General features: G+C 45.5%; 2 protein-coding genes across 2 annotated transcripts in view; one reads left to right on the top strand and one right to left on the bottom strand.

The window, feature by feature from the left end:
* The window catches only part of LOC144175350 (uncharacterized), a 199,533-nt gene extending 191,265 nt beyond the window's left edge, over positions 1-8,268 (bottom strand). Inside the window, exon 1 of the mRNA XM_077704431.1 lies at positions 8,110-8,268. Within this exon, the coding sequence (XP_077560557.1) occupies positions 8,110-8,160 (51 nt within the window). The 5' untranslated portion in view covers positions 8,161-8,268. The remainder of the gene's footprint in view (positions 1-8,109) is intronic.
* A 148-nt stretch (positions 8,269-8,416) lies between these two features.
* LOC144174931 (sialin-like) overlaps positions 8,417-14,471 on the top strand; it is an 82,988-nt gene continuing 76,933 nt past the window's right edge. Inside the window, exon 1 of the mRNA XM_077703921.1 lies at positions 8,417-8,604. Within this exon, the coding sequence (XP_077560047.1) occupies positions 8,586-8,604 (19 nt within the window). The 5' untranslated portion in view covers positions 8,417-8,585. The remainder of the gene's footprint in view (positions 8,605-14,471) is intronic.

Here is a 14,471-nt window from a genome sequence, read left to right as displayed (position 1 = left end):
AGGGAAAAAAAAATCGCCCTTCAGATGCATTTCTGACTCGGTGCTCTGGTGTTTATTTTTTTTTTCTTAGTTTCATGACGTACAGTTCCCGTAATAGCTCGAAAGCGCGGCAACGTTTATTCGTTGTGTGCTCCATTGTACATTAAATAATGCACTGTCGACGCCCGTAGCGTCAGAAAGCGCACGGCTGTTAGCCAAGCTTGTATGGCTACGGTTCCGTGTATAATTCATGTCTGTAAATAAGAACTCCCGAGACTCCATGTGTCTTCGAAGCGCGCGGGGTTGTAGCCTGAGACTTTCACTTTCATATCACTTTCGTATTTATGTCTGGGTTCAAATATCCCTGTTTTATTTTTGTTGAACAAAGCTGATAAATAGGAAGCATGGTACCAGCTTTAGTAGCGAGGGAATATTTTGCCAATATGAAGCCCTCGATTAAGGATTCTTTTAACTTTTGGCCGAGCGGCTGAATCGCGGGGCAGTTGGCCAGTTGTAGAGAGGGCACATTATGTACATAAAGCTACTTAACGGTGACCCCAGTAGCTCCCATGTATACAGCGGGGCGTGATATTAAGTTGCAATCATAAATTATCTTTATGACAGACACAGACAGACAGACTGACAGGCCAACATTGTCCCGCTCAAGTGGCCAAAGAAAGGCTATCGTCTTTAAAACCAGCTGGAAAGAGACGCTGCCGCCACTGTTCCGCATTCAGCGAACATTGCGCAACCGTACCCCTCGCAAGCGCCGCCAGCCCGCAATGTAACAGATAAACAGAAAGACGAAAACCGGCTACCGCGCGAAAAGCCAAAGAGGGAAGTCCCCCCGCGAGAAAGGGACAGGACAGGGGCGCTACGCGTCGTTGTGTCTATTTCTGTTAACAGCACGGTCAAAACCCCCACGGGTCTGACCTTAATCACTTATTTTTGTGTGCGTGTGTGTGCGGTTAACCAGAGCGCCCGACACAAATTTGCTGCACCTGGCGACACGACGACGGTGGGCCCGATTCGCGCCTCGGTCAAACAGCTCGCGGCAGACGTGCCGCGACTTGGCGGCACACAGCGCCGCCAAGTCTACTCTCCTTTTCCCATCGAGACGGCCGCACCAAATCATGCCTGGGACGACCGGCCCGAAAAAGACATGCAGCAAGTAGACCCTGGAGACGGCGCCGCTGAGTAGCCTTCCCTTTCTTGTCGTGGCTCGGCTGACGCAATCCCTTCGCTTTCAAACTGCGGCCAGTGATAGTCCTGATTGGAAAGATTCGAACTGCACGCGGCTGCGGCGGAACCCCGGGGGATAAAACCAGCCCTGAAGCAGCGGCTGCGCAGCGGCATTTCATTGGAGGCACTGAGTTGAGAAGTGCTATCGCCTTTGTGCGAGCCATGTAACACTCTTGCTACCTTTGTATATAGTGTATATAAATGCAGCTTAAAATCGCTGTCGGCTCGACAACTTCCTCGCTCTGCTCTGCGCCGCGTGTGTGTTCGGGGGGGGGGGGGGGAGGGGGGGCGTGGAGGGGGTATCGCTTGCAGTCGAGGGCCGCAGGGCACCCAGTTGCTGCCGGTGCTTGGCAGCCGTTCCAGCAGTGTCGAACTGCGCTGCCGTGCTTCGTGCTCTCGAGAACAAAGTTTGCAGACGCGTTTTTTGGAGGCGTGATAGCTTGCACTGACGTCACTGTATTGCCGTGTTGTTTGGTTGGTTGCACCGTGGAAATCTGCAGCTCTTATCTCGAGCAGTGCGGATGAAGCTGACAGCGATCGATCAAAAAAAGCGGTGGCGTCGTTATGTGCAATCCACATGTTTTACGAGATGTTCCAAGACGTGAGCTTAAGCGACAATCCCAGCGTCTGGCGTTCATCACTTCAAAACGATTCCTTCACGAGGCCTCCCACAGTGCGAGCTTAAACTCGACAGTAGCTGCTAGCGAGGGGTGTGCGCCCGCCTGTAAACAGTAGTGAAGGGTAGGGGAATAACAACCACCGAAATTCATCATCATCGTCAGCGTCGTCATTACACGGTGGCATAAACGAGAAGCGGCGAATGGGGTTGCCACTCGAAAGTAAAGCCATTCGAAAGCAAAACGCTCCTCCAGCGGCAAGATGCCAGAGCTCTGCGACAAAATATGTGAGGCTAAATAAGGCGTCTCACGCGTTCAACTGGATATTATGATGTCCGATTCACAACTCACAAACGTATTTAGGTGTACCCGGATATTTTATTTCCATTGCTGGGGCAAATTCCACCGCCGCGGTTGCACGGTGGGGCTGTATGCTCACTTGTAAATGGCACTACACGAGACCATATTACTAGCGAACCTGAGCAAAATGTTTCAAAACGGGAACCTAATAAAACCATATAAGCGCACGTACAACAGCCAAATTGTCGCTTCAATACACACAGCGAAATGGTGCGGACAATTTCGGTGAGACAAACGTTACAAACCACGTAGTCGGTTTGACGCGAGTTACGTAAACTAACTGCGACTGTTGAAATGAGCGGTTCGGTTCACAAAACGACTACACAGCGCGACATGCGTCTACGGAAACTTCTGAAAACCGAAAAAGAGGGATTTCAGTACGCCTAATGCGTCCATTGTTAGCAGCCTCCACCACCTCTCCCCTAAAACAACTGGAAGGGAGCACGCGCAATGAAGCCGCCATGCGTTCACAGGCCGCGTCAACAAAAATAACTGCGGCAGTCAACAAGTGCCGTAGAAGAGCAACTGCGGCCGCGTTTCCCGCCGGGCCCTCACCCCCTCGTTTTTCCCTCTTCACCGTGACCCCTTTGCAAGCGACCGCCGCGAAACGCTTACAGCGCCAAACATGGACCGGGAAAGGGGGGAGGTGCACTTTTCGTTGTCTAATTTTGACATCCTTGACAGTTAAGCTGCACAGCGGCACTGCTAATGTTTGCGACTCGTACACGCGCGTCCAAACTCGAGCTCGTGATAAAACTTGCTTGCAGTACTGTACTCACGAGTGCGCATAATCAAGAGTGCAAGCGGTCGCAAAACCAGTATTCATGAGTATTGTACTCATGAGTACTGTGTACTCATGAGTACTATGTACTCATGAGTACTGTGTATTCACGAATACTGTGTACTCATGAGTACTGTGTACTCATGAGTACTGTGTACTCATGAGTACTGTGTACTCATGAGTACTGTGTATTCACGAATACTGTGTACTCATGAGTACTGTGTACTCATGAGTACTATGTACTCATGAGTACTATGTACTCATGAGTACTCATACTCATTAGTACTCAAACTCGTGAGTACTCATACTCATGAATGCTGTACTCATGAGTACTCATACTCATGAGTAGTGTACTCATGAGTACTGTACTCACGAGTAGTTGACTTACCCCTGTACTCACTCGTCATCATACTCACTTTTTTTTTCTGGGTGTGTACTCACTCATCATCGTACTCACTCATGAGTTTGAGTACAAATGAGTACAAATGAGTGTACTCACGAGTGAGTACGCCGACCTATGGTCACCAGCCCGCCTCTCATGTTCTTCGCCTCCCGCCGTCTCGCTCCTCCCACGATATAACGATAAACACAGTGAAGATATGCTAAAGGCAATTCCATTTTCCCGCGTTCCCTTTCTCGAGCTATCTACTGGAACCTTTTGTTACTTTTGAACTTGGAACACTTCCGCGAAGTCTAAGCTTGTACGAGCTCTATTGGTATTTCTGAGTCAAAATATTGTTTTCAGGGAGTATTTTATTTTTTGCTAACGCAAATATCAAGCCCCCATTTGTTTTAAATTAAATGTACTTTGCAAGCACCAGTGTTGCATTGATGTTTTGCCTCAAATATGCCTAATGTTTTGTTGTTGCTCAACAATGTTGACAAGTGTGAAGTATGTTTGAAGATTTATTGATTGGGAAAGGTTTGGCATTATAACGTCTTGTTCAAGATTTCTTTTAACTTTTGGCCGAATGACTAAATCAAGGGACAGACAGACAGACAGACAGACAGACAGACAGACAGACAGACAGACAGACAGACAGACAGACAGATGGACAGAGGGACAGACAGAGGGACAGACAGACAGACGGACAGACAGACAGACAGACAGACAGACAGACAGACAGACAGACAGACAGACAGACAGACAGACAGACAGAACTTTTAGTGTTTAAGTACCCCAAGAAAGACTATGGTCTTTAATACGCTGCAGAAATAGCTGTCGCGATATTTGCGGCTGATTTGCCACCAGACACACGAACATTTCAGTCGCGCGATCGATTCACGGTTTTACATGAACGACAAGCGTTTACAGCACAGAACAACAATGACGAAAGGGAGAACGAAACAACACAAGCGCACTGATACGTCAGTGCGCATTCCGTGGCTTTGTCGAATAAGGAACTGAAATTTCTGCGTGAATATTCCCATAGGCTTGAATAGCCGAGGGCAGCGTGTTGGTGTTTTAGCGTTCTTTTTGTATTTTTTAAATCAAACTTGACACATATATAAACTCTCTGTGTTTTTCTGATTAAAGCGGGTGAATGTCAGCGCTCGGGTTGTTTCGTTCTTCCTTTTGTCCTTGTGCTGCGCTGTAAACTTTTGTCATGTACAACCAACACGCCCAACTGGTTCGCAGTGATTGCATGAACGCACTGGTACACATGCCTGCACAGACGGGGCTCCGAGACGTTGATGAATTGTCGGCTTAACAGTTTATAAGTATTGCGGAATATTGTGTTTGTAGTTAATTGGCCCTTGTAGATGGGCTGATCACGAGGAATACCGCAGCCCGCTTTAAAATGTAGTGGGCAAACTGATTATTCAGTTCATTTCCAACAATCCTAGAAAAGCCAACAGTACACTTTGAAATGGCGGGTTTTAGGCGGAGGATAACGACGGTACGTCGAGAATCTCCCTTGTAGGTGAGTGGGTAAGGTACAGTGGCCTTTTGTATGGAGCAAAACGTTGGCTGAGAGTCAGTGTCGATGTACAACATGATTAGAGGTTCGACGTTGTCGTGAGAAGGACGTTGGAGGGTATTCGCTATAGGGAGGGGCTGAAGGATGATGATTTTTCGGTACCGACGCACTGGGCGTAGGAGTACGTTTTGATGAAAAGAGGAGACTTGAGCATGCATATCACACGCGGGTAAGATAATGGACGCTGTGTAAAAGGGCGTGGACCTCATCGATTATTCGTACATCCGCCTCTTTAGACAGTTTGTTCACTGTCCATTCTCGCTCACCGCTAGCAATCCATAAAGTTTCTTACAATATACACTACAGAGAATCTGGCGCTGGCGTCTATGTGGCTCACATCAAGGCCGTTCTTGTAATCGTGCACCTTCATGATTGCACACGTTCGCCTTACTTTGGTTATTGGCTTTGATTAAAATGATTTAATGGCCGTAAATTCAAACACAGTGTCACAAAAACGCCAGGAAGAGTGCTTTATTATATCGGTATAAAATAAGACCCACCGTTTTAATACTACCGAAAAACGTAGTATAGCGTATTCCTTTTCCTGAGAGTCTGTCGGAGTGGTTGTCCCGGCTTAGTAAAGAAGGCCATAAAATATCAATGCATAGTGAAGAAAGCAAATAGGAAAAAAAAACGCTTAAAAACCCAAATGTCATGCCAAGCCCAAAGTACTCTTCCCGACGTGGATTCCCAGGCACAGTTTCCTCTTTAGTATACTTACTAAGAAACTCTATGCCGCAGTCAGCCCGCTCTTGACGTTTTTTTGTTTATGATTCTTTTTTGTTTTAATCGCGTGGGGGCGGTGGTAATAGTATTTTAAGATTTTGTTAGTACACAGTCATTTTTTGTATTGTTCTGGCTTTGCTTCTAAAGATAAACTTCTCTTACACAATTTTAACAATTGAAGGTCTTAACTTCGTACATCCCGCATTTTTGTGAGGATACAAACGTCTCGCCTCACAGGTTAAAAAAGGAACGAACAAAATTAAGAGGCGATCTGACAGAGATTCGTTCCAGGTGCGCACGAAGGCTTCATATTTTGTTCATTTCAGTCGTTAAGCGGGTCTAAATGAATCTTGTTTCTCCACTGGGTGCGCATAAAGTCCTGCCTACAAAGTGTTGTGCAGCACATCTCTGCAAATATCTACTACTCTGTCGGCGTGTACTAACACTGTAATAGGCTCTAGAGTGTGCGCACAGGCTTCAGAGTGCGTGTACGGGTTTACGGGTGAACGGGTTCTTGTCGTTGACTAGCGTAGTGCCTGCCCCATAATGTTTGTTATTATTGGCGTACCTCGTCAATTGATCTTGAACTTTATCGACCCTTAACGCCTAACTTCTTCCCATATTTCCCCAAACAGGCCAGAGCGCCATCCTCTTATAATAAATCAGTTTATTCGTTCATTATTTCCAAAACACCTTTTATTGGGGCCGCCTGCTTTGGACGCTGTGCTCAAGGCTTCCTTCATTCTCGAGTGGTGCACTTACACTCCCATCTCTGCCGCTTCTACGGTCACTATCTACCACTTCACATTGCGTACGTAGTAAGCCCACACTGAAGCCAATACCGATCTTTTCCCGTGAGCAGCGCGAGACAGGGCAACCCAGCCCCGACCTCCAGGACCAGCTTCGGCTGATGAAGAGAACAGTCGTAGCGGGAAAATGTCAAGGATTACTCGACGACAGCGGCCCTTTGTGTTTATCGCAATAAACGTTTATTCTATTTCTTTTGCTCGGAACGTAAATACGCAATATGAATGTATGAGACACTCGTGCGTTTGCGGAGCTTATCCAAGCACAGTTCAGATGTGAATTTTGCCTTCGCGACCACCTACATGATTGTTATGCTTCGATGTCCTGGCGTCGGTTTCATGTAGCACAATTCAGATCCAACCGTGGCTTAGTAAAGAACACTTACTAACACCAGGGTGCCAATTCTATAAAATATGCAAAACGATTGTCAAGTTTTTTAATATAACGACGTATTGGCGCAACGTAATAAACAGATGGTTGCATTTTGTTGGCAATGCTATGGGAATGCGAGAGCTGTACAAAATCAGGGTTCGCACACTTTGCCGTGCGCAGTGGTTGAATGGGATGACGGTGGAAACGACGTGCCCGAAGTTCGCTGTTTCTGGCGCCTGCATATGCGGTAACATATCATTTGGAATACATATAGCCATGGTGTGGCACAGCGCAAATGACATGACACGAAAGAAAGGAACACAGGACGACCGCTGACATTCAACTGAAGTTTACTGATCAAGTATTCTATTCATGTGATTATTTTTTTTGCCTTGCACATGCGCAGAGTGATAATTGCTTTTTGTATAAATAGAATACTTGATCAATAAACTTGAGTATTTGAGTATCTGATTTTTATTTCTTGACAAAACCAAGGGGAGGCTGAGACTAAAGGCGGACGTGGCCTGACAGGGGCCTCAGCCACCCGATTTACAGCGCTCGTCCTCTGTTCCTTTCTTTTGTGTCTTGTCATTTGCGCTGTGCCCCACCAAGAACCCGTACCAATTAACTAGCCACTTTACTGCATATAGCCATATCAGTAGATTTCGAGAACGTAGAGCCATATCAAACAGACTACTTTAATTTCAAACGAAACAAGGGGTCACTCACGGCGAGCGTTTCTATGCAAATGAGTGAATAAATGCTTCGGATACCCTTTCCGCATTCAAATCAGTAACCATAAAAGCAGTCAATTATCACAAACACATCTCAGTTATGCAACGCGATCGTTTCAAAGGCGAAGCATTTCCTGTATTTCCTTTCGACTCCCTCAAGCCCCCAGATTTTGCCGGTCCCCGTACAAAGCCCGCCCGACTGGGAGGCATAAACGGCTTGACATGCAAAAGTCAGATTACGAAGATCCTAAAGTTATACATCTTAACAAAAGCGGGTGCCAGCCTAGGAATCAAGTGACCGGTACGAGCACAGCTTTGCAGTGAAAACGTTCTCGTAAGTGTATGACGTCCCTCTTCGTATTTTCAGGTTGAACCTAAAACTTCTGCTTCCGCCTCAGAGCAGGTTACGTTGCAAAAGTGCGCAAAGCTTTCGTGGCAAATTTTCGTAGCAAACGTTTTCGTGGGAAAAGTTTCGTGGCAAAAGTGCGCAAGTTAGAAGCGAAGCTCACCGCATTGAACTCCTCATCCCATGCAAGATCATTGTTCCAGAGAGTCGTCATTGCTCCGTGCACCCGACAACCTCACTTGCCCTTGAACAGAACTGGTCCAAAGTGTTTTTGCTTGTTGTCGTATCTCCCAGGTGTCCCTATCGCGGGCGTAGGCTCTGTACCGAGCGATTGCTCTAGGTAGCATACGATGCGGCGAGTAGCCTTTCTAAGGTGCAGCGAACACTCGAGTGTAGTGTTTACTGACTGCGCACCTCCCGTCAGCGCTTGAGATGGCGATGGTTTTGTCAATTCTTTGGTGATGCCGCTCTGCCGTCAAAGCGCCTTGTCAGACTGCGGAGCTTCGCAGAGTGTCTCGGTTTGTCGTTTGTTTGGTCCACGGGAGCATCGTTGAACTCTGTGACTTGCGATTGTAAGGCGCATGGTGTAATATCGTCTGTCGCTACCGTGTGTTCCTATCGTGGTTTAGACATTGCAAAATGGACAAAGCAGGATATGGTAAGTAGTTAGTCATTAGGTTCTACTATATTTCTAAGCGTGGTATGGTTGTCAAATTTTTTCTAAGCATGGTATGGTTGTCACATGTTTTAAGCAATAGCGAGTTAGGCTGTGATCTTCTTTAAGTGTCATGTTTGTTCTTGAGATGTGTTTGAAATTTCGCACCTCACCTTAAAGGGCGATGCTTCAGTTTTATAACCGCGCTTGTAACGGATCAAGGGCTTTGTTTCCTAAACATGGTATAATCATCGCATGTTTCATGCAACAACGACTCAGGTTACGATTTTCTTAACCGTAATGTTTGCTGTTTAAATTAGTTTGAGGCTGCGCACCTCATCAAAAAAGACGTTTCATCGGTTGTCGTAACCCTGCGTGTAAGTGATGCCCGCGACTGGATAATAAATTTCTGCGCCTAACAGTTGGCGCTTCATAAAGCTTCATGGCCATGCGGCTTAAAATTTTTATGGCCGTGCAGGAATCATTTCCAAAAGTACTTTATTCGTTTTGCGCAAACATCAGTAGTAACGTTTTTATCAAGGTTCCCAACGTACCAGTAAAAAATATTCAGACTGTAATTGCATGTTGCGTGACATAGTACAATGGCATCTACTCTTCCTAATATTAATTAGTGGTCCCCTTTCGTACAAATGCATTTAAAAGTAATTAGACGACGCAATTAGCTTACAAATACGCATTACATTTTTTCGCCCTTTCTCAGCATAACTCACACATGTGATGTTACTGAATCGGTTTTTTGAGTGTTTATAGTATTGGAATAGGAGTCTAAAAAATAATTTCCAAGTTTTCCAACACAAAACCCTAAAGGAGCTTTGGGGAATAACATTTCGACCAAGTTTTCAAACACTGGACCCTTAATGAGCTCTGGGGAATAAAATTTGGACCGAGCAGGCTTCCCATTATCTTGTTCAATTTGCTGAGCTATTTTATTCAATTTACTAAGTATTGCAAATACAAATGTGTAAAAATAATTTGGCACTTCTAAAAGTCTACCCCTAACGGGGCTAAACGAGCAAAACATGTTTTCCATAAATACCTCATACCCTTTAGGTTTGTAAAGCTATCAGATGGCTTTTGGAGTTTGAAGATTACTCATGCAACTCTTGTAAAAACGAAATTCCAATTTACAGGAAGTTTGAAGATTACTCATGCAATTTCTGTACGAACAAAGTTCTAATGTTTACGAATATCACCCGTAGCGTGCTAGCTGAATAAAATCTGCCTGAGGCTATGTTCAGACCACTGACGCAAAAGCCATATCCTGATCTATGGAGTTAAAAAAACGGCGTGTCACGCAGTTCGGTCGGCTAGAACGCGAAACGACGTCATTCTGCAAGGTTATCACGACAGTTGCGGCAACAGTCTGAACCCAGCCTTAAGCGTATTTTCACAGTCTCCTTAACGTCGCTGTGGCTCATGCAATTGCCCAACTTGTTTTAGTGCTCGACACAGCGCATTGAAATCTCTATGATAAATATTGATAACTTCCCGAACTTTCACGCTTAGAGATCCTGAACAAATAACGACTGGTTTAAACGTACCTTCAAAATTGTCACTGCCGCTTAGACCATCTAAATTACCGAAATTTTCTTGCGTCTAAGGCTTAGCGATACATTCATTTGAAAACAATAACAAAGATTTTTACATTTTTCGTTCTTAACCATCGGTCTAAAAGCTGAACGTGTTTTCACACATCTCTTGATGCGTATTAGTTCCAAATTCCAGTCAGTTATCTAATTGGTTATGGCATGACAGGATGACACGTGGAGATGGCTTAAAGGCCCTTTCAGAATTTGTAGAAATTTCGCCGCCAAAAAGACTAAATGGGCTATATTGGGCTTCACGGAATAATCACCCCGCTCGAGGCACTGATCCTATGGCGTGAAATCTACATCAATTTAGTGAGGTGCTGACCTGAAAAAATAGGTTTTCTTTTTCAGATATTTACCCTAAATGCATGCAAAGAGATCGACGTACTTTGTACGTTCAAAAATTAGTGGTTATCGCTTAGGCGCGCCAAATTGGTGTATTTAGTTTTTGCATGTAAAAATGACCTCTTTAAATGTCTGAAGATAATTAGGTCTTTAGAGACGTTTGCCCGAACAAGAATAAAACGGTTTAACATCCTCACAAATCTCTCAACACGTTTTAGGTTCATCAGGTAATCGTGTTATTTTCTGAGCCATAGTGTTGCTTACACCAATTCCTAGATTAAGTTTACACTTTCGCCCCATGACTAACCTAAAGCTGCAGCAATTAACGCCATGGATGACTACTTTTCGCATGGTCAGCCGTTTGCCTCTCGCTCGCAGGTAAGTTTACCGGGGAACCTCGTGTTCCTAGCAACATTGTGCAGAATTGTACAAAGGGATCCTAAATGCAAAACGATTATTAATGTGCGGCAACAAATTCCTACATGCGTTGTCATCGTGCTATTCCACGTTTATTTCTTTTCTATTCTTTGAGACAAATAAGTGTGCGGGTAGGCGTGCTTGAAGCGTGTTTTTTCTTCTAAAAATATCTTCGAAGCCGAGTGAAACTGACACAATATTATATGTCGAATACCATTTGACAGAGACATCGTGTGGCGTATGTTTTATTTTGTCCCCCACAATAAGAACCTTGCGACCCTGAGGTGTGCCTGTGCCAGTAGGCACCATGGTGATACTAATCCCCACTTCAACCTTAGCTACAAATGGAACATCCCACTACCCAAAGCACATCTTCTGAAGTCACGGCGCAGTATTCCAACCTCAGCTACAATTTCACCATCACTTAACCTCAAATTTGTCGGCTCTGGCTAAACTTGAAGCAGGCCCGTGTTCCCTCAGTCAGGTCGCATGCTCTCCCCTCACGTCAGCGGTACGTTACGCTGTGCCACGGAGGTTCGTTGGAGGTTCTTATTTACAGCAGGCTCGCGATAATTCAAACTCGAGGGGGTCCTGAAATTTCGTTTCAATCATACGATGTTTGAATTAGCAGAAGTTCTCATTAATGTGACTCGGGGCAACATACCAACATAAATTGTGATGAAACATTCACATATGTTTAATAATGCAACATTTACACACTACACCGAAGCGCAATCAACACTTTGAGAAAAAATCACGAATTGATGGCCGTTTTGTCTTTGCACGAGTGTTAAAAACAAAGTTTTCGATGGCAACAAGGGCAGCCAGTTCATGCGCACGTGGTTCTTGGAGCGCGCGGTTTCGTTTTCGCACGTGTATGCAGGTAATCGGCTTTATTTTCAATGATCTTTTCAATGATCCCGTCATTGAAATGACACATTTCTGTTCGTCCATCGGCCGCTGTCTCGTTTGCGGGGCGCTATCCCGCTCTCACTCATATTTATTTTCGTCTTCGACGTGGTGAGTTAAATCATCGCGAGAATGACTATTCGTGTTGATAAGAGTTCGTACGACAGGTCAAATTTTCGGTGCTCAGAGCCAAGAGTACGGCTTATTCTAAAATGGAATAACCTATCCCATGCCACTGTAATGTGTTCACTCCTGGGCGCGTGTGAAAATTCTGCGCTAGTTTCCAACAGCAGCGTTTCTCGGATGTGCAGTGTGACTTGCGTAAAATCCTGCCCCTGAGTTTGAGAAGGAGAGGGACAACTCAACCTGAACCGGAATTTAACGGTACTGGTCATAGATGGACAGGCACGTCCAAATTTGAACGCGACCCCAATTTAGGAACAATGAACGGAGAGAAAGAAAGCAAATTCCCACCAAGACCTTTCCTTGGTGGACCACGCTTTCTGAATTCGGGGTGTCAGACACTCCCGATAGATTCAGGGTTCCGTGGACTGGATTGAAGACACGATCTTGCGAGAGCTTCGCGGTGACAAAACTGCACTTAAAATGGTTGAAGGCAAAAGAAGAAAGTAACACTAAGTGTTACTAAGTGTTACGAGAAGAATCTTGTCATCATATCTTTCCGAACCCGCCTGCGCTGCAGGAGCATATTCATGTTCCCCACGCAGTTAGGGCTTACTGGCGGCCTACTCGCGGCGGTAAGCGCTCTATAGCTCGCACAGGTGTTGAAGAACACGCGCAAGAATATGTCATTGCTATTGGAAGGCGAGGTTCCCTCATTTCCGATCATGGCCTGTAATAAATTATAAATTCCCGTCATATTCATGCTAGCGGCTTCTCTATTTTTTACCGTATTATTTATTTATTTATTTATTTATTTATTTATTTATTTATTTATTTATTTATTTATTTATTCGTGCCAGCTTCTGTCCCGGTAAAGTTACATCTATCTGTTTTTTTTATTTATTTAGTATTATTTATCTTACTGCAATTTTCTGGAATGAGTCAAACCCATCAAAACGCCCGCCCCCTTGCTTACTTAGCTACCAGTAGCGTGCGAGAATTATAACACCTGCGGCATTTATTCCCTTTTTTTGCATGGCCCTGCGCTCCAGTTCGTTGCTGTAGTTGTGGCGCTCCTCGACATATTCCGAAGACCGGCACTGAGCGCCGCCACTTACCACGGTGCGTGAAGTACTTCTGTCACGGCAGCTAAGAGATTGCCGCGTTTGCCGGCTTGCTTCGCACGGCTCCCTATTTGCATTAAGTTGATGAATGCTGCTTGTGCACGCCATAGTTTGGCGTAACGTTTATAATAAGAGAAGCATGAGGCTTGAAGTTCTGTAAACGCCCTTCAGTGGGCGTTTTGTTATTTTGTGGGCGTTTTGCACATAGTTATTTTGTTGTTGTCTGCTCCTTCCTAAGCGTCATGCGAAGCGCATGAAGTCCCCGCCTCCTCTTGTTTCCAATACACACTCTGTCGGCTTCCACTTTCAGCCACACTTTCAAAAAAAGTGGAGGAGGTAGCTTCTACTGGCCACCCACGGAGAGAGGGCAATGCCGGGTACAGCCAAGAAAATATCAGCTTCCCTTTCCGTGCGCTTCGGATCAAGATGTTTCTATGCAATATCTTGTGGACTGTTTGTAACCAAGGTGTTTGTAATATTTAGAGAGGCCTGGAAGTGCAAACCCCACTGTATATCAAAACTTCGAGATGTATTTGTATTTCTAGGCGCTCTACCGGTCTTACAACAGGCTTTCAAAAAGTATGAACATTCTCGTAGTGCAACCTTAGGACACATGCGGGTTTGAAGCAAAGTGGTAGGTTGTAACTTAGTGGGGCCCACGTAGACGCATGAGAGCATCAATATAAGACAGCCTTCTCTATACCACCTGTTGAAGAGTCTCAAAGGCGAACGGAAAGTAAGAAAGGCAAACTGTATTTACAGTAAGTAGGGGGCATAACAAGCTTTAACATGGCGACCGAGAATCTTCCTTCTTCTTTCTCGTCTTCGTCAGTCTCCTCCGCGTGCCGTCACGCCGAGATTCCCGCTATTTTTCTACGCGCTGGGCCCCGCCCGCGGGCGCCAATTTCAAACCTGATCACAGTTCCTGGCAATAAGAAACATCCTCCCGGCCGCAGCACTGAGATTTGTAATCTCCGTCTACGCTGCAGTAAGCTCTATTGGGTACAGTAGCTGCACCGGTCGTCGCAATGTAGCTCCGCTAGGAATCCTCACAATACAGGCTCGGACGTTGTGGTCGCGTCCCATGATAACTTGTTTAACCCGACCAGTCTTCCTCATTTGTCGAGGAGCTTTTTCATCGTGCACAAGCACCATATCTCCAATTTTCAGCTCGTGGATGGACCCATTTTTCGCGTGGTGGAAAGAGCGCAAGTGACAAATATTCCCTTCGCCATCTCTTCCAGAACTGTTCGGCAAGCCGTGTACGATGGAGCCACCTTCGCGTGACTTCGCTTCTTGTTGATACCACTTTTTGTGGTTGACCCGCAGGTATTGCAACATT

Source organism: Haemaphysalis longicornis, unplaced genomic scaffold (assembly GCF_048455015.1).
Source record: "Haemaphysalis longicornis isolate Haplotype H1 unplaced genomic scaffold, Haemaphysalis longicornis Haplotype H1 scaffold_3, whole genome shotgun sequence".
Lineage (NCBI taxonomy): Eukaryota > Metazoa > Arthropoda > Arachnida > Ixodida > Ixodidae > Haemaphysalis > Haemaphysalis longicornis.
This window is presented reverse-complemented; position numbering and strand designations above follow the sequence as displayed.